The sequence below is a fragment of the Hyperolius riggenbachi genome, chromosome 1 (assembly GCF_040937935.1).
Source record: "Hyperolius riggenbachi isolate aHypRig1 chromosome 1, aHypRig1.pri, whole genome shotgun sequence".
Classification (NCBI taxonomy): Eukaryota; Metazoa; Chordata; class Amphibia; order Anura; family Hyperoliidae; genus Hyperolius; species Hyperolius riggenbachi.
Genome location: NC_090646.1, coordinates 253,688,377 through 253,711,103, shown reverse-complemented (window position 1 = coordinate 253,711,103; position 22,727 = coordinate 253,688,377). Strand labels below are relative to the sequence as shown.

Genomic DNA, 22,727 nt, shown 5'->3' with positions numbered 1-22,727 from the left:
GATAACAACTGGAGTTTCTCAACTCTTCCTGCACTGGAAACAAGTAGACTGATGTATCTGATCTTAATGTTTTATTTCTTAGCTGTACTACACATACAAATAATAATATCATCATTTTTTTTCGCTTCAGTGTCTCTTTAAGGAGAGGCCACACTTGTGTCCACAGAAAACAACTAGTGTTTTCCTGTGGCCAATTTTTTGCATCATTTGCGTGTTTTCGCGTGCTCATTGTCCGCCATAGAATGCCGGCACGGCACCTGCTACTAGTCTATGGGAATTGTACGTACATTGTGATTTCATGCACCAAGGAATCCTTTTTTGTTATACGTGTGAATCGCAGCCAGAAAACAAACGTGCGCATCACCACTAAAAAGCAAAGTGCAAAATTGCACATGCATTTCAACAAAGCCTTACTGGTTATCTAACATTCAGGTAGATTCACTGCACTGTGCTGCTGCAGCAGCGCGAGTTATAAAACTATTTGGGAGCACTATGCACACTATGCGCAGTCGAGCTTCGTAGCATACATTCCATAATGACTTGCTGTTTACATAGCAACACACACACCTTTAAGTGCTGTAAAGTATCACAACCACGATACATCACCAGTGTGGCCGTTACCATGTTAATTAACATAGTTAAAATTAACATAGTAGCAGCAGTGCTAGTTAAATATTGTGATTGCAATACTCCCCAGCACCCGGTAGTTAAAGGAGCACGTGTTACTATGTAAACAAGCGCACGTAACTATAGAACGCACGTGACACTATGCAGCATGACTGCGCATAGTGTATAGCGCTCGGAAGTGGTTTTTAACACGTGCTGCTGTAGCAGAGCAGGTTAGTGAATCTATCTGATTGTTACTTGTTTTTATGAATGATTACTGTTATTGGCTGTAACAGTCATCATTCAAGTATAAGATAAGTACCCACGTGAAGATGGATCGGGAATCACATGATCCCTTGGGCCAATCACTGCAGTCACAGGGGTCAAGGGATCACATGATTCCTTTGACCAATCACTGCTGCAGTGGGAGGGGGGGGGTAGGGCGGTGTCACATGTAAACGCACGCATGATTGCTACAGGCAGTCGCGTACTTCCTGTATGCTTTTTTTGAGAATGATCACTGTTACTAGCTGTTACAGCAATCATTCTCACATAACAGCCATGGACTTGCTCATGGGACACCTGTACCCTCCTACCGATCCTTCCTGCTGTGGGCCATCAGTAGCGCACAAGTCACCCAGCTAAATGCATGAACATAATAGTTACATCCCAGTGGCTGCAGCAATTGCAGTCATGGACATGACTATCACATCCGTGCGCCTGGCTCAAGTATGTCTATGCAAATCGTGAAACCCTGAAAGTTTTGAGATATGCATAGGTCAGTCATAAAGATGCAGAGCACAATAAATAAATAAATAGGGACAGTGCATAGCTATTACTGCAAGTAAAAACATTTTCTAAGCTCTTTGCATGACATCAGTCAACATTCTCTCTCCTCATTGGGTTAGTCGACTTGAGCATGCCAATCTGTCAATCACATCACAGCTTTGTTCAGCTGTTGCATAGGCATGTTCATAGTTTTACATATGCTGTCTGTCCATCTTAGCCCCTGTTGTCCTCTTCTTCATTAATTTTTCCAAGTGTCAAGGATTTAGCCAAAGGATCTGATCTCATTATGTGACCAAATATTTGAAAGTTAATAGTAGTATCTCATAAATATAGGGAGATGGAAAGAAGCAGGAATCAATTATTTCAACAGCCTTCTCTGCCATTAAACCCTCAAATCCTTTTTTCAAATCCAAACAGAATTCACCCTACTCACTGGGAAACATCACACTTATTTTCAATTACAGCATCTATGGGCCAGTATTAAAAATGATCTCCTAAATGTACCAAAACCCTATACGTTATGGCACCTATACTGCTTGAAAAAAAAAATCTTTATGCTACGCTGAACTTCTAGGAAACTCTGATCAGCAACTTCTTAAATAAATCGAAACATGGACTCTTTAAAGAGGAACGCCAGCCTAAACAAACATACTGTCATTAAGTTACATTAGTTATGTTAATTAAAATAGATAGGTAATACAATCTCTTACCCACCCTGTTTTAAAAGAACAGGCAAATGTTTGATTTCATGATGGCAGCCATCTTTTTGGTTGAAAGGAGGTGACAGGGAGCATGAGACACAGTTCCAACTGTCCTGTGTCCTGAGCACCTCTCCCAGTTGCTAGGCAATGTGAATAACAACATAGGAAATCCCATCATGCTCTGCACAGCATCAGGGAAAAAAAGCCAGGGCTTTTTTGTTTTGATGGGTGGAGCTTAGATAAAAATGCAGCTAAAAACGATGCTTTAGTAAGAAAAACAGTTCTGATGCTGTGAAACTGTTAAAGAAACACCAAGCCTTTTCAGTTCTGCTGAGTAGATTTTTAGTCCGGAGGTTCACTTTAACTTAAATCACGCATTACTCTTGAACAAATCCAACTAACAACTAACCATTATTATTGTCGATACTCAAAGTGCAGTGCATTACACATAGGGAAACATTCCAGAAAATGTTGTTGAACTGGTATACTGCACCCCTAAATATGTCTAAATATGTTAAAGTAAAACCCCCTGAATGTTGGAGAGATTGTGGAGAAATAAGATCATTAGCACACATCTTATGGTTTTGCCCGTTAGTATGACCTTTGGCAAGGTCTCGCGATGCATGCCATATCTTGTCTCTGGGCCCCTTTCAATTTAACACCACAATCAGATATTTTACACATCGGATTAGAATAAATACCCTTACAGTACCCTCTATAAATTGTTATTGTGCCACCAGACACTTGATTCTATCAAACTGGACTTCCAAGGATATTCCTACCCCAAGACATATTATTACACTAGCAGATATGATTGTAAATATGGAAAAAAGATTGAGACCCTCTTTGACTTGAGGCTGTATTTAATAATGGTAGTAAGCTATATAACTTTCTTACAAACCTCTTTAAAACTACGGTTACCTATTTTACTAGAAACACTGAGTTACAGCAAGGGAAAACAATATACCATTAGCTATAGGTCTATTGAAACAAGAGTATGTTTGCCTATCTTGCTATGTCTTAATAAAGAATTTACTGAGTTCTTATGTTCATGTTTATAGCCTTGGTGACTACATGTTCTTATATCATCTCAAACATCCAGCATGGATACCACTACAATTGTTAATGGATATATTTAATCCTATTGTCAAATTATTTTCATACTCTGTAAAACTTTTGATTTTAAACTTTTTGAACAAAACATTTGAACTAAAATTTTGTTCTTGCCCAGAAAAAGAGTTAATGTAGAAAAAAAATAAAAAATTCTAGCAGTCCAGGGAACTCTCAGTATCTCTCTCCATGCCCACAGTTCAAAAGCATCAATTTTCTACATATGACCTTATTTATGGTCCAATATTCACAGCCATATGTTACTACAGGAAATACCATGGCTCTAACTATCCTGATCTTTGTTGGTAAAGTGACATCCTTATTCTTCAGTATCTTGTCCAAACTTGCTATAGCTTTCCTTCCAAGCAAGCAGCATCATGGGACTCTTCAGCAAAACTTTGAAAGGGCACTTAGTGTTCACCTTCCATTTCCACTGGGGGATAGAAGGTGTATTTGCCAGGAAGTGGTATTCACGGAATTGGATAAAGGGAGAGTAACAAGCTGTGGCCCCCAATATCCCTGTGCTCTCCTGTGGCTGTTTGGGATTTACCCTCTTTAGTTATGCATCTGTCTTCATCCTTCATTTTCATTTGCACAAAGTGGCAGTTCAATATTTTGTGTGCTTTAGCATAGAGCAGATAGATCATTTCTTTACATGGCTTAACTCATGATTTTTCAGAACATCACAAATCTCACTGTAACCTTTAAGTGCACAAGTTTTGTCATTCTGCCACCAATGACGCATTTCACTGACTCCAGAAAAATGTCTGCACACCATATCATCGGAATGCAAGCACTTGCTATCATTACTGGCCTTTCTTCAGTATTACAGGCTACAGTTGGCATTAAACGTGAATTATGAGACTATTTTAGGATTAAAAGATGAGCTCAGTTAACCAGAATGGTTTTGTCATGCATTTTGTAATACTGCAGATTTCACATATAGGTTACACACATTTTACAGGCATGTTGTCTGTTTTATTGTGATGTAAGCTTACTTTTTTTTTGTACACCAGAGTACCAAGCTGCATCAGCCCATTACCTTTTTTGCCTTTCGGTAGTCAACAAGCTATTTCATTTTTAGGGGCTCATTAGACCCCGAGTACTTCTATATTATAAAAAAAAAACACACCTGCAGTTCTACACGTAGGAGGTAGAGGGCCCTTTACACAAACAGTCAGGCCAATATTTTTTGCCACTACTCAGGAGCAAATTTGGCCATTTTTGTTTCACCATAATTTTCATGAAAATGTCACATTGTCACACAAATTAGAACATTTGTGAAAATATCTGGGTATGAGATTATTACCCCATTTTCACACAGATGATTATATGGTTGAAAATGTATGGGCATGCAATAATACATTTTCCAAATGAATTCAAGTCAATGGACACAAGATAACACATTTCCAAAACACAAAAATGCATATCTTGTGACAACTCACAATATGTTCACGAATGTATTGAATCAGGTGAAAAACTGCTAAAAGGTGCTGTTGCAACCAAATACCATCAAAATTCACTTAATTGGTGAAATAAAGTCTACCTGTGAGCAATCTAAGTGGCACATGATCTGTCAGTATTAACACATCTTGTATTTTACATTTTATACATTTTCACAATAGTGGCCATTTAAGGACAAGATCAGTTTAAATGCAGAGGCTAGTATATGAATTGCAAATATTGACATCAATTATTGTTTAATGTATCAAATTGTACATACCTTTTTTCTTTATAGCACCAGAGCATGGCTAGCAATCCACTTATTAATAATCCAACTAATATTCCAATGGCTATGTATGTTGCTTCTGTTTGTGGCTGGTGAACTGGTAGAACAACATGTGCACATCTATCCCCTGTGAACCCAGAAGAACACCTAAGTGGACAGAAGGCAAAGCAGAAGTTTAGCATTTTCACAAATGATTCCCAAGTGCTGTGCTTGTGCAGGGAAAAACACACCTTTGTACTTGTAGTTTTAAGGCCTGGGAATCACTAACCTCCCTGGCGGTATGATTCCTTCCTAATTTTAGGGTCTAAAAAAGGTACCATTTTTTTTCATGTGCTTTTAGATACTAAAAGCAAAAAAAAAAATTATACCATGAGAGAGCCTGGAGCAGCCCCTGCACTTAATCACCTCTCAGGATCCAGCTCTGCAGTTCTCCCTCCGTCCTCCGGGTGGTGCTGTAACCCTATAGTGAGATTCCTGGCTGTTGTCATGACGACAGTCAGCGATCTCACCAGGGGATGCAGAGCCTCCGTGGACAGGAAGAAGAATGGCCGCTAGCGTCTGGATCGCCCGGGAGGTGAGTGAAATCGCCCGCTGCACGCAATGCTCTACATCAGGGGTCAGGAACCTTTTTGGCTGAGAGAGTCGTAAACGCCACATTTTTTAAAAGGTAATTCCGTGAGAGCCATACAATATGTTTTCAACTAGGACAGTAGGGCTCACAGCCCTGTTGCCATGGTAGTGTGTATAAAGTTGATCCGCTAGGCAATGGAAGTGTCAGACACGTCTTTAACTTCTCTTGGGTTTCAGCAACATCAGCAATTTTCCCGAGAGACAGAAGAAATACTGACAGCTTGTACAATTAGCTATCTGACTTGGGGGTTGATTCACTTTTTAGGACAAAATCACCGCACTTTGGCCCAATAGGCTGCCTGTCAAGTGACAGGCAGCCTATTGGGCCAATAAAAGTGTGGGGATCTCGTCCTCCAAAGTCACTGGACCTGACAGGATCCAGAGTGGGACAATTGGACAATTGGAGCAGCCATTCATTTTGGGGCAGCTCAAGTAAGTTAGTAGTGCATGCTACAGCAGTAGCATGCCTACTTTGAAAACTTTACTTGCGCTGCCATACTAAGCTGCGCTGCTTGAGCAGTGTAGCTTAGTGAATCAACCCCTACTGATTTGTGTGTGAGCCAGATGTAGCCATCAAAAGAGCCACATGTGGCTCCCGAGCCATAGGTTCCCTACCCCTGCTTTACATGGACCTCCCGGTGGCTACCATGAGTGTAGTGGGTTACCGCTCTTAGCTGTGGTTTTCCACCCCAAGTCTAGCGTGTGGTTACCGCTAAGGAGGCTAGCAGCCTTTTCTAAGCGCTTGTGATTTGAAAAACTCTTGCTAATGCAATGCTATGGGTGATTTTTACCCAGAGCATTGCATTAGCAAGAGCTTTTCAAATCACAAGCGCTTAAAAATGGCTTAATAATGTACTGGTAGTGCATTCCAGGCCTTAAAGAGAATCCGTACTCTAACATTTTTACAGCAAAAAGCATACCATTCTATTCATTATGTTCTCCTGGACCCCTCTGTGCTGCTTCTGCCACTCTCTGCTGCAATCCTGGCTTGTAATTAACAGTTTTAGGCAGTGTTTACAAACAAACTAACCAGCTTGTGATAGGCTCACATAAGCAGAGTGTGTGAGTCATACAGAGTCTTCAGGGGGCCTGCAGAGGGTGTGTATCGCTTCTATCCAATCACAAGCAGCCCTGCACATTCCACACATTCCATCCTTAGCTGACAGAGCCGACTGAAGAAAACAGATTAGATCATATAACAGAGATAACACAGCCACTGTGCAATTAGGAAAGGCTGCAGTAAGCCAGAGCACATTAGAACAGGCAAATGAACTTATAGGATAGAAGAACTAAGGCTGAAAATTTTGTTACAGAGTCTCTTTAAGGATTCCCAACTTAAATGCAATCAAGCTGCCACACTGACCAACATGCTAGTTTTACAATGGACAGCAAAGAAGCAAAGCATTTTATAATTGTACTTATCTTGTGTTATCTGTTTAAAGCGGTATTGTCACCATAAAAATCAAATTTCAACAGCAACTTGTCTGTGTATTAAGTGATAAAGATGCTAATCCTGCATTCAAAACTTTTTCTGCTGTTATGGTTTGCAGTTATCACATACTTTAGGTGCAGCAGCAACAACTTGGAACTAAATGCTCTCAAAACTATGGAGATGATAATAGACTTTAGGAGATCTCCCCCTCAGCACCTCCCCTTAACCATAAATGGATCCACAATAACCCAGGTAGAGTCATTCAAGTTTCTTGGGTCCACGATCTCAAACGACTTAAAATGGGACAACAACACTGCCACTATTGTCAAGAAAGCGCAACAGAGAATGTACCATCTAAGGCAGTTGAAAAAGTTTGGCCTACCTCAAAATCGAATGGTGCAGTTCTACACTGCAATCATCGAATCCACCATAACATCATCTATGACTGTATGGTTCGGCTCCTGCTCAGCATTAGAAAAGGGGAGGCTGCAGCGCATCATCCGATCAGCGGAAAGGATAATTGGCTGTAGCTTACCTACCCTGCAGGATCTTTACGCTAGCAGGTGCAAAAAGAGAGCAACCAAAATTGCCTCTGACCCCTCTCACCCAGCTCACTCCATCTTCCAGCGCATGCCTTCAGGAGTAAGATTCCGGTCAATCGCTACCAAAACCTCCAGACACAGGAACAGCTTTTTTCCTTAAGCGGTAGCCATACTTAATGCTGAACCACGTTAGAGCTGCCAGGACTTGATAGTAATCAGCACAGAACTGTAAATGAACAATTCTCACATTGCTTACTGCCACTACTTATAATATCCTTAACTTGTAATATTCACACTGTCTGTCCTTATATTGTTTTTGTTTGTGTTTGTTAAGCAACTGCCAAGACAAATTCCTTGTAGGTGCAAACTTACTTGGCGAAAATAAATTGATTCTGATTCTGATTCTGAAACAGTGCCAAAAAGTTGAATGCTTGGAGTTCTTTTGAATGCTGGTAGTTCTTTTTATCTATAATATATTCCTCCTCTTCCATTTATTTCCCTGCCTAGCTGATCACTTGTGTTTACAAGCAAGGCTGAGGTGACTCAGTGATTGGATGTGTAAATAAAAAAAAGACTCTGGGAGGAGGGCAGCTAATGAATACACAATGAGCAAGAGAAAGGAGAGGGGGAAACAAGAGTCAGGGAGATATGATGTCAGCATTAAATTGGCAAGATGGCCACTGCCTAGAATATGATTTTCTGCTTTTCCTTTATAAAATTCACAGGAATTATTACGTGGATAGCACAATACATCTGTTATGTAAGTAGAAGTAGTATTTATCTACTTATATATGTGGTTTTTATTTCTAGGTTAGCATGGGTGTCGCTTGTTCTTTAAAGAGCAGGGGAAATACAATAAATCAGAACTGATGTTGCTATTGTGTAATAGTGCAGACAAGCAATTTGGTGCATTTGAATTGTTGCTACTGATAATTGCATTTACTTGAACCCTGAAAGTTTTGTTTTTCTGCATACTGTAAATGTAGCACTTTTCATTTTATTGTTTGCAATAGAAGCCTAGGGATTCATTCATGTACCAGATATACAATTACCATGCGCAGGTAGTGCACTGCAATTTTACTCATAAACTTTTCTTCTGAAGCACCTGTTTAGCCTGGCATTTGTGGACTTTTATAATTCCTCCTTTGTGCCAAAATTTACCTATCAACCAAATACTGGTCTGAGCTATGCTTATGAGCTTTGAGTCCTACGGGAGAGAAGTGTTTTACAAATCTTGTTTATTGTTGTATGTCTTTCACAAAAGTATACTTTACATTTTTGCTTTACAGAAAACTCTAATAAGAGCCCCTCTTGAACACTATTACATAATTGCATTTACTCCAATTAGCGGAGAAGACAGCACAACTCCAGCGTTTACAAACAGCTGCAACATGACATCTTGGGGAGTATTCACAAAAGGCCAGAGGTGGAGACCCTACCATTTCCCCGCTGCTCAGCACACAGCGATCACCCAAATTCACACACACATACACTCAACCTGGAAAAAAGTAAGTGGGATGGGGGGGGGTTCAAAAAAGGATTGGAAAGGGTTAAAGGACATCCTAAAGAGGAAGTACCCATCCACTGTGCAGTTACCTCTTGCGAATCATATAATACAACACAATTAAGTCTGGTCCATACAAAAATTCCAATACAGGGCGCTACATAAAGTTTACTCTACACAAGTCAGTGGAGGAGTCTTCATACATTTCCTGCGAATTACATTATTTTTTTTCTGAAGCAAATTATAAAATCCTCCTTATCCACTCCACTCCCTTTAGGAGTAGCAGCCTATTCCTATCTCCCTCCTCATTTTTTTTTTTTTTTTTTGGGGGGGGGGGGGGGGAGGAGGTACCAGATATCTAGAACCAAGCATCTTAACTGGCCCACTGTTTGTCCAGCCTCAACTACCTTTAACCTTTAAAAAAATCCTTTCTTGTTTATACTTTCCACTAATAAAGGTATTCATAAATTTAATACTTCTGTTTGATTTTAATTGGTTGCACATACATTTACAATCTAACAGACCCTATCCAATCTTTGGTAAAATTGAAGAAAGATTTCCAGCATTCCAGATCGATAAAAATCGAAAAAAATGTGAAATTCAATCTTATTGTTAGTTGATTGGGAAAAAAAAGCTTTAGATTTTTCAGACAAGCTGATCCTTTTTATTGAATTGCTGTGAAATTGAATCATTTTGTTGTATCATGAAATAAGATAAGTTGCAGCGGGTGAAACATAGAGTACAATTACATGTCAATCTTAAAACATGGACAACGAGATCCTTATCTTGTAAAACATTTTTGTAGACTCTCAATTTTCATAAACATTTTTACACACAGGCAAATCCACATTCACAGATGCAATAAATTCCACCACAGTCAGGGACATGGGATTTTACACTTAAGAGCCACCAGTTTCTTGGCATAAAATATAAGTAGTCTTACCCAGTAGCCTTCGTTCCTTAATATGCATCTCTCCAAAAATAGACCAAGAAACATGGCTTTGTAAGGCTTTGTTCACATGTAAAATCGAAATTGCTGGCGGCAGCGATTTCTGATTTTTTTTGCGCATGTTTTTTTTTCTCCTTCTGGCGCTCAGCTGTGCGTACAACGTATTTATTCTTAAAAGCGCTGGGTAAATTGCTATACAAAGCACTTTTTCAAGCGCTTTGCGATTTCCCTATACCTTCTATTGAGCAAAAATGCTCAGAAAATAGTACAGGCAGCTTTTTGCTGAGCAGATCGGAAATTAACCGCTCAGATATGAACGCTCCCATAGGGAATCATTGCACAAGCCTTTTAGGGTGATTTTCAAAATTGCAGGGGCTTGAAAAAAGGGAAAAAATGCCCTAGGTGTGAATGAGCCCTCAGTACACCCCAATTGCTTAGTAATAAGTCTATGACTACGATATCATGTATTTGGCTCCAGAAGTCCTTAACCCCAGGGCCCAACCAAAACATGTGCAGAAACTTAGTCCCTGAATCACCACACCTCTATCATGCATCCTAAGTGAGTCTACCTATTTTCAATAGTCTGTAAGTCATTTCTATAAATTCCATCAATTTCTGTAAAGAATTTTTAGAGTGAGCAGTTTATGTTGCGCTGCAAAAGGTGTTTTTGTAAAGTGTGAGATGAGCTCAGGCCATTCTTTCTCAATCAGGTCCTAAATATTCCATCTAGCAGAGGCTTCCTAAAACTTCCCATATCTCCAGCTAATACTACCCCATATAACTCTGATGTGACCCCTGTGAGTGGATTAACGGTTCTTCCATAGGATGAGATTCCATAACTAAGGAGTGTACAGCAAACTGAGTTCTGAAAGTGTAGCAAAGCTGAGGGTACCTTAAGTACATAGAATTTGGTCATGAGAAATGAGGTTTTAGAAGAGTTGCAGAGTTATTGTAGTGCTAATCTGTTAGTAGGATGGTGTGAAGCTGCACAAAGTGTACTCCAGACAATGATATATTACAAAATGGAGTGTGATAAACATGAGCTTAGTGCTTGTTATTTCATGAGATTCATTACTGCTGGCTGCATGGCTCGAGATATACTATGTCAAGAGGAAATAGCCTCTTATCCACTTACTTACTCACCCCTAACAGCAAGGGAGTAGTTCTCCTGATGTTACTCTTTTCCCATCAGCAAAGAAAAGGTCATCAGACCAAAATACAATTCAAGTCCTTATACTTTTACTGTACTATTTTTGTGAGATCATTACTGCCTAGGCGTTGAAGAACGTATTGAATCTGAATTTGGAGAACTTGTGTATATGTTTAGCTCATTTCAGGCAGTAGCTGGAAAGTGTACTGGTTAAGGGCTCTGCCTCTAACACAGGAGACAAGGGTTTGAATCTTTTCCTGTTCAGTGAGCCTGCACCTAATCAGTGAGGAGACCTTGGGCAAGATTCCCTAACACTGCTACTGCCTATAGAGTGTGCGCTAGTGGCTGCAGCTCTGGCGTTTAGTCTGCCAGTCAGGAGAATAAATATATATAATTGTTCTGTGTCTTGTCACATGTTATTGCAGGTACGCTATAAAGAACAACTGTTGAAAGAGAGCTATGGAGGCTGCAAAATTTATTACCCTGTAAAGGAATCATCAGCCGTTTTATGAACCCCCCCCCCCCCCCCGATCTACGTACCCGTGGCTTCCTCCGACCTATCCCACAACGCAGCTTGCAGCCTGGTGACCCCGTCGATACTGAGGCCGACTTTGGGGTTGACCTCATAAGGCGACTGCGTGAGCGCCACTGTCAATCATGGCCACGTTGTCCGTGGTGTACTGCGCAGGTGCAGAACTACTGTGCCTGTACAGTACACCGTGGACAACATGTCTGTAATTGACTGCGGTGTTCGTGCAGGCGCAGTACGAGGCCAACCCCGAGGTCGGCCTCAGTACCGGCGAGGGCGCTGGGCTGCGAGCGGAGCTGAATCGTGGGACATATCGCCGGGAAGGAGCCGGAGGAAGCCACAGGTAAGTAGATCGGGGGGGGGGGGGGGAATGGTCTTAAAACAGTTAATGATTCCATTAAGCAATACCAGTTCTTTGGAAGTCCGCCTTGCCTCTAAAACTTTTAGGTATAGACCCTGAACATGAAGATATGGTGTTTCTGACAAAATTGTGAGATCTGCACGCTTGTTTCTGGTGTACTTCAGACACTACTGCCGCCAAATAGACCAGGAGTAGAGATGGCCCGATTGGTTTGCCCGCGAACCGATTCTCGCGAACATCGGTGGTTTGCATTCGAGGTGAACCGAGAACTTTTCGGGTTCGCATTTTTTCCATAGACTTTAATGCCAGCCGACTTTATCGGTTAATTGAAAAGTCCCCTTACATAGTAGAAGCACCAAATTTGCAGGGAATGTAGAGGGGGACGGTGACTACAAGAGGAAAACAATGTTTCAAAAAGACCTTATAGTTTTTGAGAAAAATCGATTTTAAAATTATCCTTCTGACCGTGGGAAAATTAAACGCCCGCCGAATTTAGCGGTTGATAGCAAAGTCCCCTCAAAAGATAAAAACCACCAAATTTGCTGGGAATGTTAAGAAGAACAGTGGGAACAAGAGGGAATTTTTTTTTCAAAAAGACCTTATACTTTTTGAGAAAATCGATTTTAAAGTTTCAAAGGAAAAGTTACAGAGCCGATTCATTTGATTCATTAAAAAGAGACGATTCATTAAAAAGAACCGGATCATTCATGAACTAGTTAGTATAGCTTAGAATGCATCCTGTGCAGGACATATAGCTGCTGGCTCCCGCTGGCTCTCCCCACCTGCCTTCACCTGACACCCCTGACCAGGTGCCAGGCTAGGTGAGAGTGAGAGGTGAGGCGGCGGGGAGGACAGCGGGAGCCGCCAGTTATGCATCCTATGCGACGCATTCTCTGCTATGTGGGGGGGCAGCGGAGATCTTCATTTAACTTAAGATTAGAGGATACTGTAACCGTGGGACATTTCCCGAGGATATTGGCGTGGGAAATTTTTCTTAAAAGGTACAGGTAAGTATTTCTGAAGATCGCAAGATAGAGGATACTGTCATTGTGGGACATAACAGATTATAGTGTGGGACCTTTTCCAAGCATATTGGCTTGAGGACTTTTTCTTAAAGGTACAGGTAAGTATTTCTGGTTAATTAAGAACATTAAAGGACTTTTTTCATCTTTGTGTTTTAATTTCATTTAACCCTTTGTGGAAATGGGTAAGGGGTACTTTTTACCACTATACTCATTTCTCCTGGGAGGGGGGTGGGCATATGGGGTCCCCTTCTTAAAGGGGACTCCCAGATGCCATTATGAACCCCCCAGGGAGTCGTCGCCCCCACCTCCTCCTGGGGCATCGGAGGTGGGGTAGAAGCCCCTTGTCCATGGATTGGACAAGGGCTCGGGGGGAGAGGGGAAGGCTTGGCTGCCCCTCTCCCCCAGAGCCCCCCATACCATGGACCATGCGGGCTGGTATAGCTCACGGTGCGAAGCCTCAGTCGGCTGGGGCTCCGCATTCTGGCTATCCCAGCCTGCATGGGGGACAAGGGGTTACAGAGAGCTTGGGAGGGGGGACCCCACGCCATTTTTTTTCAGATTTCCCACACTCACACCCAGCACATAAAATACAATACATTTTTTTTCATATTGTTTCCTACTATCTTTTTAACATATTCTGCAAATTTGGTGTTGCTAGGATGTAAGGGGGCCTTTGCTATTAACTGCTAAAGTCGGTGGGTGATAACCAACCAGAGTTATGGGGGTGCAAAAATGCTGAATTTTGCCGTTGGCTTGTATTGGGCTTGCTATTTCACTGTTAAAAACCTCAAATCTCTTCAAAGGATGATGGCTCAGCAGTGGCAAATTTTCTAGCATTGTAGGGACTCTTCGGGGGCTCAGGACAGGTGAGTTTGGAGCCCCTAGGCCAAAGAGGTCATAGCCTAGGGTCACAAAAGTTTGTTTTTTTGGCAATGATGCCGGTGACAAACGTAAATCGCCGCCATGTCCATTAGCAAAGTCTGAAGCTCACGACATTTCGCATGCAGGTAGAAGGCATATTGTTGTGCTTGCACTCCAATTTTGGGTTTCCTACATCTCTGCAAACTAAAGTTATGGGGGTGCAAAAGTGCAGAATTTTGCCATTGGCTTTCATTGGGCTTCCTATTTCACGTTCAAAAATCTCAAATCTTTTCAAAGGAGGATGGCTCAGCAGTGGCAAATTTTCTAGCATTGTAGAGACTCTTAGGGGGCTCAGGACTGGTGAGTTTGGGGTCCGTAGGCCAAAAAGGTCATAGCCTAGGGTCACAAAAGCTTGTTTTTTTGGCAATGATGCCGGTGACAAACGTAAATCGCCGCCATGTCCGTTAGCAAAGTCTGAAGCTCACGACATTTCGCATGCAGGTAGAAGGCATATTGTTGTACTTGCACTCCAATTTTGGGTTTCCTACATCTCTGCAAACTAAAGTTATGGGGGTGCAAAAGTGCAGAATTTTGCCATTGGCTTTCATTGGGCTTCCTATTTCACTTTCAAAAATCTCAAATCTTTTCAAAGGACGATGGCTCAGCAGTGGCAAATTTTCTAGCATTGTAGGGACTCTTAGGGGGTTCAGGACTGGTGAGTTTCGGGCCCCTAGGCCAAAGAGGTCATACCCTAGGGTCACAAAAGCTTGTTTTTTTGGCAATGATGCCGGTGACGAACGTAAATCCCCGCCATGGCCTTACCCCTTACTCATTTCCACAAAGGGTTAAATGAAATAAAAACACAACAACAAAAAAAGTCCTTTAATGTTCTTAATTAACCAGAAATACTTACCTGTACCTTTAAAAAAAATTGCTACGACAATATCCTTGGAAATGTCCCACGGATACAGTATCCTCCTATCTCGCGATATTCAATTAAGTTGATTGAAGATCTCCGCCGCCCCCCACATAGCAGATAATGCGTCCTGTGGTACGCATAGCTGCCGGCTCCCACTGTCCTCCCTGCCTCCTCACCTCTCACCCTCACCTACCCATGGGTGCACCGGATGCCAGCCTAGGTGGGGGTTGACGGGTGAAGGAAGGTGGGGAGAGACAGCGGGAGCCACAGCTATGCATCCTGCACAGGACGCATTCTAAGCTATATTAACCGGTTCATAAATAATCCGGTTCTTTTTAATGCATTGAATAGAATGAATTTAAACTCGATTTTCTCAAAAAGTATAAGGTCTTTTTGAAAAAAAAAATGATTTTAAAATTAGTAATATATCAATTTAAAGGATGGAAATAAAGTCTAGAGTAATCAAACACATTTTTTAGTAGAGAAATATATTTATTTACATAGAAAGAGGGACAAGTGAGGCAGAAAGAGGGAGAGAGGGACAGGGCTCCCAAAGAGGGACTGTCCCTCCAAAAGAGGGACAGTTGGGAGCTATGTTACTGGCATATGGAGAACAATTATCATTCGGACAGTGAACAGGCTGCAGCGGTGTCAGAGGCAGAGTGGTGAGAGCAATGAGACCATGCAGTGGGAGTCATTGAAATCCACACCTTGGCAGGAATAAGAGGCAGTAATAAGGCCGTAGATATCAATCACCAAGGTCCAGAAGCAGTTAATGATGTGCTGTCATCAATTTGCATCACATTTCCAGGTCTCATCATGCTAGTGCCTACAAAGTACATCTAATCTCATGTATGAAATAGTGAAATTGCTGTGCGTTCTGGTCTGGTCCAACCTTACATTGTAAGAGGCTGCTTCAGACACAGACATGTGTCAGCAGCACTGTACACTGTCAGAAGACAGCTGAAGAAATGTGTCATAGCCTTGCTACTGCTGAGCCCCATTCCTTTCAGTTACGCTGAACTTCTCTGTCAGAACTGGTATTGACAGCTCGGTGCCAAGTTATGTATGCCAGGAAAAGTACACAAACTGAAGGAAAAGCATCTATCCAAGCACAAAAGTGGTGAGTCACCCGAATATGTTACACAACTTCAAAAACTGGAAAGTGAGAAAAAGACATACAAAGAGAGGAAGAAGAGACAGCATGCTTCAGGCACTGCAGCAAGACTGGGCACGGTCAAATGGATGGGATGTGGTCAAAGAATTATAGCTACTGGCCAAGCAAAGCATGCATGAATGGTCACATGGCTAACAGAGACTGTTGGCAGAAGTGATCATTAGAACATAAACTCTAACTATGAAAGAGATACCACCCTTCAATAGACATCTTAGCGATGAGCGAGCAAATTTTACAAGAATCCACAGCTTATACTGCTAGTAATCTTAGTGTGTTAGACAGTTATCTTTGTGTGACACAGCTGTCCTTTGTACATGCTCCACCTCTGGCTCTCACACTCCTGTCAGCATCAATGGCACATTTGATTTTTTTTTTTTTATCAAATATTGATTAACATTAAAAATAAAAAGGCACATATTGAGTTTGCCGAAAGTCATGTAGGCAACTCACCTAAGGTTTAAAGGAAGATGCTATGGTCAGATGAGACTACAACTGAACATTTCTTAACATTTCAGCCACCAAGGAAAATGCTCTGTCTGGAGCAAAACATCTCATCAAACCAAGGAAACCATCACTACAGTGAAACATGGTGGTGGCAGCATTAGGCTATGGGGATGGTGTGTGATTGTGATTTAAGGGTAAACATTTATTTAAATGATAAAAGAAGAAATCGAGAGCCCATTATAGTGTAGTATTTTGGATAAACAGAATCAAATTGAATAATAAGTTATACTCACAAGTGTGGGTTAGCTGTAGGTAACCACTTAATAGGCCGTAGGGGAACTTAAGGCCGTCCCCTCTGGGAAGTTAAGATGTCGCTTTCCATAGAGTTAGAAAATTGGGGAAAGACCACTCCATGCAAGGTGGACCAGATATATAGTAAGCAGGTAGACAGAGGCGCCAATCAGATTAAAACAAAGTTAAAATAAATAAAAATAGGGGAAGGTATCACTTACCTCCCCATTGAAGAATCAGTACGAGATTTAGCAGCAACAATTATTTAATTATATACTCCAAAAATGTATTCAGGCTACTCTATTTTAACTGGCGTGGACTGTGCTGACAATGGCTATCATTCATAAAGGAGCTGTCGGTAAGTAGAATCAATGCGGGAAAACACCACTGCCGGTATTTTATACTTCTGGGTGGGCATTCATAAAAATGTATCCAGTTGTGATAGCAGTGCGGAGATTCCCCGAACTAGGCAGTCGGTAGGCAGGCGGTAAGCTTGCGGAAGCACAGGAAGCAGCCGAGTTGATACATTTCTCCGTGTTCCGCTCTACTGCAGCTGCCTGGGAGGTCTGTGTCTCCATTCACTTTACATTGGTATCGCCACATCAGAGGGAGCGGTACTTCCCGACCTCATACCGCTTGCGGTATTCTTTATGAATTTACATTTTGTTACATTTGTTCCGATAATCACTGCACAAGGCGGTGATTTATCACTCTGCTCGGTAGTGTCAGTTTTTCATGCGGAAAGAGGCTTTATGAATGCAATACTTTCCGAGTGTTCGGTAAAGTCAGCTGTTTTAAGCATTTCCGCATGCGGAAATGCTTTATGAATTATAGCCAATGTGGAATTAATTTTTACATTATGGGTCCGCTATAAAAATATAGAAATATTTTAGTATTTATTAAGGCTGCATTAATGCTTTATGTGCATATGGTATCGACAAAATCAATGGTTCTTAGGCTACTTGCACACCAAGACGTTGCGTTAGGTGCTACGTTAAGGTCGCATAACGTGCACCTAACACAACGTATGGTGGTGCAGGAGAGGACAGTAGAGTGAGCCGCGTTAGGCGGCTCTATCCGTATAAGGTCTCCTAGAGTGGCACTGATTGGCCGGCGGGACCACGTGATGCGGAGCGAGACACTCCGCATCACGTGGTCCCGCCGGCCAATCAGCGGTCGCCAGTGCAGTGAATATTAAGTAGCCATGTGCGCGGCTACTGTAGCTGCATCTCCCCGCCTCCTCTCCACCCCCCACTGAGCATGTGCAAACAGTCTAACACGGCTATAGCCGCTCTGACGCCGTAGCATGCTGCACTTTCGGCAGAACGTGCAGCGTTACATGTAACGCAACGTGCGCTGTGTGAACAGCCCACTTGTGTTACACTGCTGAGCGTTGTGGGAGCTTTACAGGCGCACTAACGTGCGCCTGTAACGTCTTAGTATGTAAGCAGCCTAAAGCTATGTAAACTTTCAAAATCTGTTGTTTTGTTGCTATCAGTGGGTAGCTAGTGTATTTGACACCCGGTGATGATTATTTACAGACAGCCCCCCCCCAAAAGGAAAGGCGTGAGTGGGGCTAAAAATAGGTGTGGCCATGACATGACATGGACGGAGATAACTGTAATTTAACGGGGTAATTCCTAAGTCAGTGCCCTAAGTTTCTTCCCAAAGCACAGTTAGGCAAAGTGACCCTAAAGGTAATTGGACAACGTCCCCAAACACATAAGAAAGCAGTGTACCCTCCATGAAGTGGTGAAACCGGAGATTCTCAACTGCATCATGTGCAGACAATAAATCCGCAGAAATTGTGAGATGCTATCATATGAATGCGAACTAAAACCTCTGAGGAATGCCATGAACAATAAGGCAGTCATACCAAATAAAGTTGCCAGCAAAAGATATCAATTTATTTCTTTGGTTTCATTTATTAGAGTAGTATTAATAACCATGAGTCCCCAAAATGCCAAATGCTGCAACAACAACACCAAAGTAGCAAATGCAGCCACTAGGCCCATCAAGTAATAAATTCAGCAAATGTTACCTCCGACACATGAAATGCAGCAACCGTTACCTCATCACCTGAAATGCAGCAAGCTTTACCTCCCTCACATGCAATGAGGCAATCTTTACCACTGACACAGGACAGGAAATGCAGCAAACATGGATTGCAGCAAACATTACCTCTCACACTTGTTAAAATGCAGTAAACGTTACCTCCCATAAATGTAATGCAGCAAACATGAAATTCAGAAAACGGTATCACTGACACACCTGAAATGCACATACATTACCCCACATATATGAAATGCAGCAAATGTTACCTGCATTAATCAATTGCTCACTGGGTGCTAGTGGGGTGGGATGAAGCTGCTGAGTGGGGTGGCATTGGGTGGGAGGGGGGTGTCACTGAGTGAGAGGAGGGTGAAACTGGGTAGGGAGAGTGTGGGAGGAGGGTGACACTGGGTGGGGAGGGTGACGACACTGGGTGGGGAGGGTGTGGAAGGAGGGTAACCCTTGGTGAGCAGGGTCATCTAAATCTGTCCTCCTTGGCCTTAGTTGATGACTGGAACTGGTTTGCTGACTGAAGTGGTTTGGCACTGGTGCGGACTTGGCTACAATGGTTTTACCCACTGGAACTGGCTTGCTGATGGGTTTGTCTTCTAGAACGGTTGAATAAATTGGCTTGCTGACCAGGGTGGCTAGAGGCTACCTATATCACTCACATTTAGTGTGAACTATGCTGCCTGCTACTACCTGGGTATGTGACATAGGCTCAGGCTAGTCCCTGTTGCTAATGCTGGTTGCACAGCACTTAATATCTCTCTTCTCTTCCTGACTGACTTGGCGCTGAGAAGGTGTGTGTGGGGGTGCTGACTGTCAGTCACCATGAAGCCCCTCCCTTCCGCTTTTAGTCAATTGCTAATTTAACATCATCATTGTCACGGAAGAGCCGCGAGAAAAGAGAACGCGATCGCAATCGGTTTGCTGCACCGATTGTCGTTGACGTGCCAGATCAAAATCTTATGTGTGTAGGTCCTTGCAGTCAGCTTGGGTGGTCTCTGTTTTCTTCATAGCTGTTAGCAGAGTTCTTTTCATGAGAGCCAAGTATGCTCTCTGATAAGACCTGTTTGTGTACATTAACTTGATCAAAAGGAGTTCCTTCCTGGGCCAGTGACACCTAGGTGTGAAAGCTCCTAGCAGTAAGCCCAAATGGCAAAGTGTTGCTGCCTTTTTGAAGAGACAGGATAAACCTAGCAGGAGATCAGACTTCTCGACTCCATTGGAGACAGAGGGAACATAAATGTGGTATATGATTTTTAGCCTGTTTAAGGAATACTGTTTATATGAGAGGTATGAAAGTTATATAATTTGATTTGGGGTGTCTTGATGGACATTTTGATACCAGTCTTGGGGGGGTCAGGGATAAGCCACGACAAAGTATTAAACCTCTCAGGAACTAAACATAATGTGGTAGCCAAGTCTGATGTCATAGGAATTGTCATATTCTGAAGAGTATGAATCTGTCATCCGCCCAAATATGGCATTTCCTGTTTTTGAATTACAGCATTTTACAGGTAAATCTACAATCTCTCTCCAAGGGAATGAACTGTGATTGGTTTGTGAACCGGAGGGGGCCGGCTTTGTTCTACCCCCAAAACTAGCTTCCATAAAACCAGGATGCATACAAGGAGGGGCAATCCTCCCTTGTGTACCATCACCTGATCAAGCCAGCCAGCCAGGGGACCATGTGGCTGGCAGTCATTTCCTGAACTGAAACAAAGGACATTTTCCATGTGCTCAGATTTCCCAGAAAGGACATATTTTCACCTGACCTTAAGTATACGTATTTTTCTTCCCTTTTTATTTTTATACTGCGCTACGATTGTCTCTATAATTGTTGATTTTAATGATTTTCTGTATATATTAATTATTTATATTGCATTTATAATAAAAGACTTCTAAAAGTCATTCATTTGTTCAGCTACCCCTGCTATTCAACCACACAAACCGAATTCTAGCTTCTGAAGATCGCTACTGAGAATTGTTATTAGTCAGAACAGGGTGTTTTTTAACCGTTCTATTTGCAGGTATTAGTATCAAAAGGAGGTGATGGCAGCCTAGTATTTTGTGTTTAATAGATCACCCGCCTCACTGTAAGGGTGAGCAAAAAATTAATAAATCTGTAAAGTGGCATCATGGGTCTGCATGCTTTGGAGGTGGCACAAATGTATCTACATAGGTACAGTCTGCTTTGTTAAGACTACATAAATAAGTAAAATAAAACACAAAATAAGTAATAGTCTAGACACAGCATGTCTATTTCAAGAAAAACATTACACTAAAGGCAAACAAGGAATTAAACCATACAGGTAATAACATTCAAACTATGTCATTATATGGCAGCTATGTCTTTCTAAGCTCAGTTCCTTCAACCCGCATGATAGGGAACAGGAATTCAAGGTATGTCTTTACAGCCTTATGACCTCTAGAGATTTAAAAGCCTGAATGTCCTAGAAGTAACAATAGCTGTTAAGTGAAAGGGATGTAATTACAAATGTAGCATTTATCACATAACATTGTTTAGTTTAAAACAAACAGGGCAGTCACTGATGGTTCCTGTATATCCTCATTCTACTGGAGTTAATTTGCCATCGGGCATATTAAGCACTTAGCCTAAGGTGGCAGGTGGTGGAAGGTTGACATGTATGAGTCAGTAGCTGCTGCCTGGAGTTTTCTGGATGACCTGAGAGTTGTTTGCTCCCACTCACAGCATACATGATGCAAGCACACATAACTAGCTGAAGCAGGAGCTGAAGGCTTGAATGTTATTGTTACAGTATGACATGTTTGGTATCCCAGTCAGTGTAAAAAACGTGGGAATTTAAGACGGCTGAACAATGTAAGAGAGTTAAGAATGTGAATACCGTGGGCAAATACCTGAGATACATACCTGCAAAATGGAATCTCAAGGCTTGTGTGGAATACACACTGACCGTTAAAACAGTAGTTGGAATACTCTCCTGGACATGCAAAGTCACTTCCTATACCTAATGAGAAACAATGAGAATGTCAGTAAAGAGCATGAACACTGATCTCTGAAATGCATTGTGCAGTATTTTGATCATGAGAAAATATTAACATCAGTTAGAGAGGAGATTGTGACAGCAATGTTAACCTATTTGGACTCAAGTCTGATATTTGAGGTCGTGGACATCTGCATGATCAAATGGATGAACCTTAATTTTGTAGTCAACCTAACCAATTCATACATTTTTAGAGAATTTGGGTGGCTTCATTTTGATACTATACATAAAGTTTACACCAATATAATTATATAGTGCATAAACAAAACCTAAGGGTTAAAAAAACTTTACTGGTAAATAGTTAAAAAAAGGGGATGCATAATATTCGGTATTGCCAGACACTGTAACTGATCGCGCAAAACATGAGAATGTAAAACACAGTTGGGTGCATACACACATGACACATCCAATTTTGATTGTCCGATTTTATCACTTCCATGTAGTGTGAGGGACAACAGAATTTGAATACTATGAACGCATTGTGTAGGTAAGCTCTCATACTGCTTGGAAGTTGTCAAATTGGCTAATCAAAATTAGATGTATGTAATATCCTTTATTCCAAAAGGTTCCTTACAAAGACTGTGATGTGGAAGTGTCCAGATTTGCTACCATTTAATGGATTAGTTTCATGTGGGGAGAATGGGTAACAAGCTCCTAGTCTGTGCAGCTAACTGGTGCTGTTACAAGATGTGACATTTCTAGGCTACAAAAAATACATATTTCAGGCTTTAGAAATGTATCTTGCTGTACATGCATTCATGTACAGTAGAGTCTCAGGTTATCCGGTACCACTGTTTACCATTCTATTTAATGCCTTGACAAAGGGGACCTGCCAGGAAATGTTCCTTGGTACTGGAATGGACATCTGGTATGTGAATAAAATATCCTTTGCTT

The 22,727-nt window shown here is 41.7% G+C and overlaps 1 protein-coding gene across 1 annotated transcript in view; it reads right to left on the bottom strand.

Moving 5' to 3' along the window:
• EPGN (epithelial mitogen) overlaps positions 1–22,727 on the bottom strand; it is a 40,348-nt gene that overhangs the window by 4,903 nt on the left and 12,718 nt on the right. Inside the window, exons 3-4 of the mRNA XM_068271090.1 lie at positions 21,701–21,797; positions 4,930–5,082 (exon numbers count right to left, since the gene is read on the bottom strand). Coding sequence (XP_068127191.1) covers positions 4,930–5,082; positions 21,701–21,797 — 250 coding nt within the window. The remainder of the gene's footprint in view (positions 1–4,929; positions 5,083–21,700; positions 21,798–22,727) is intronic.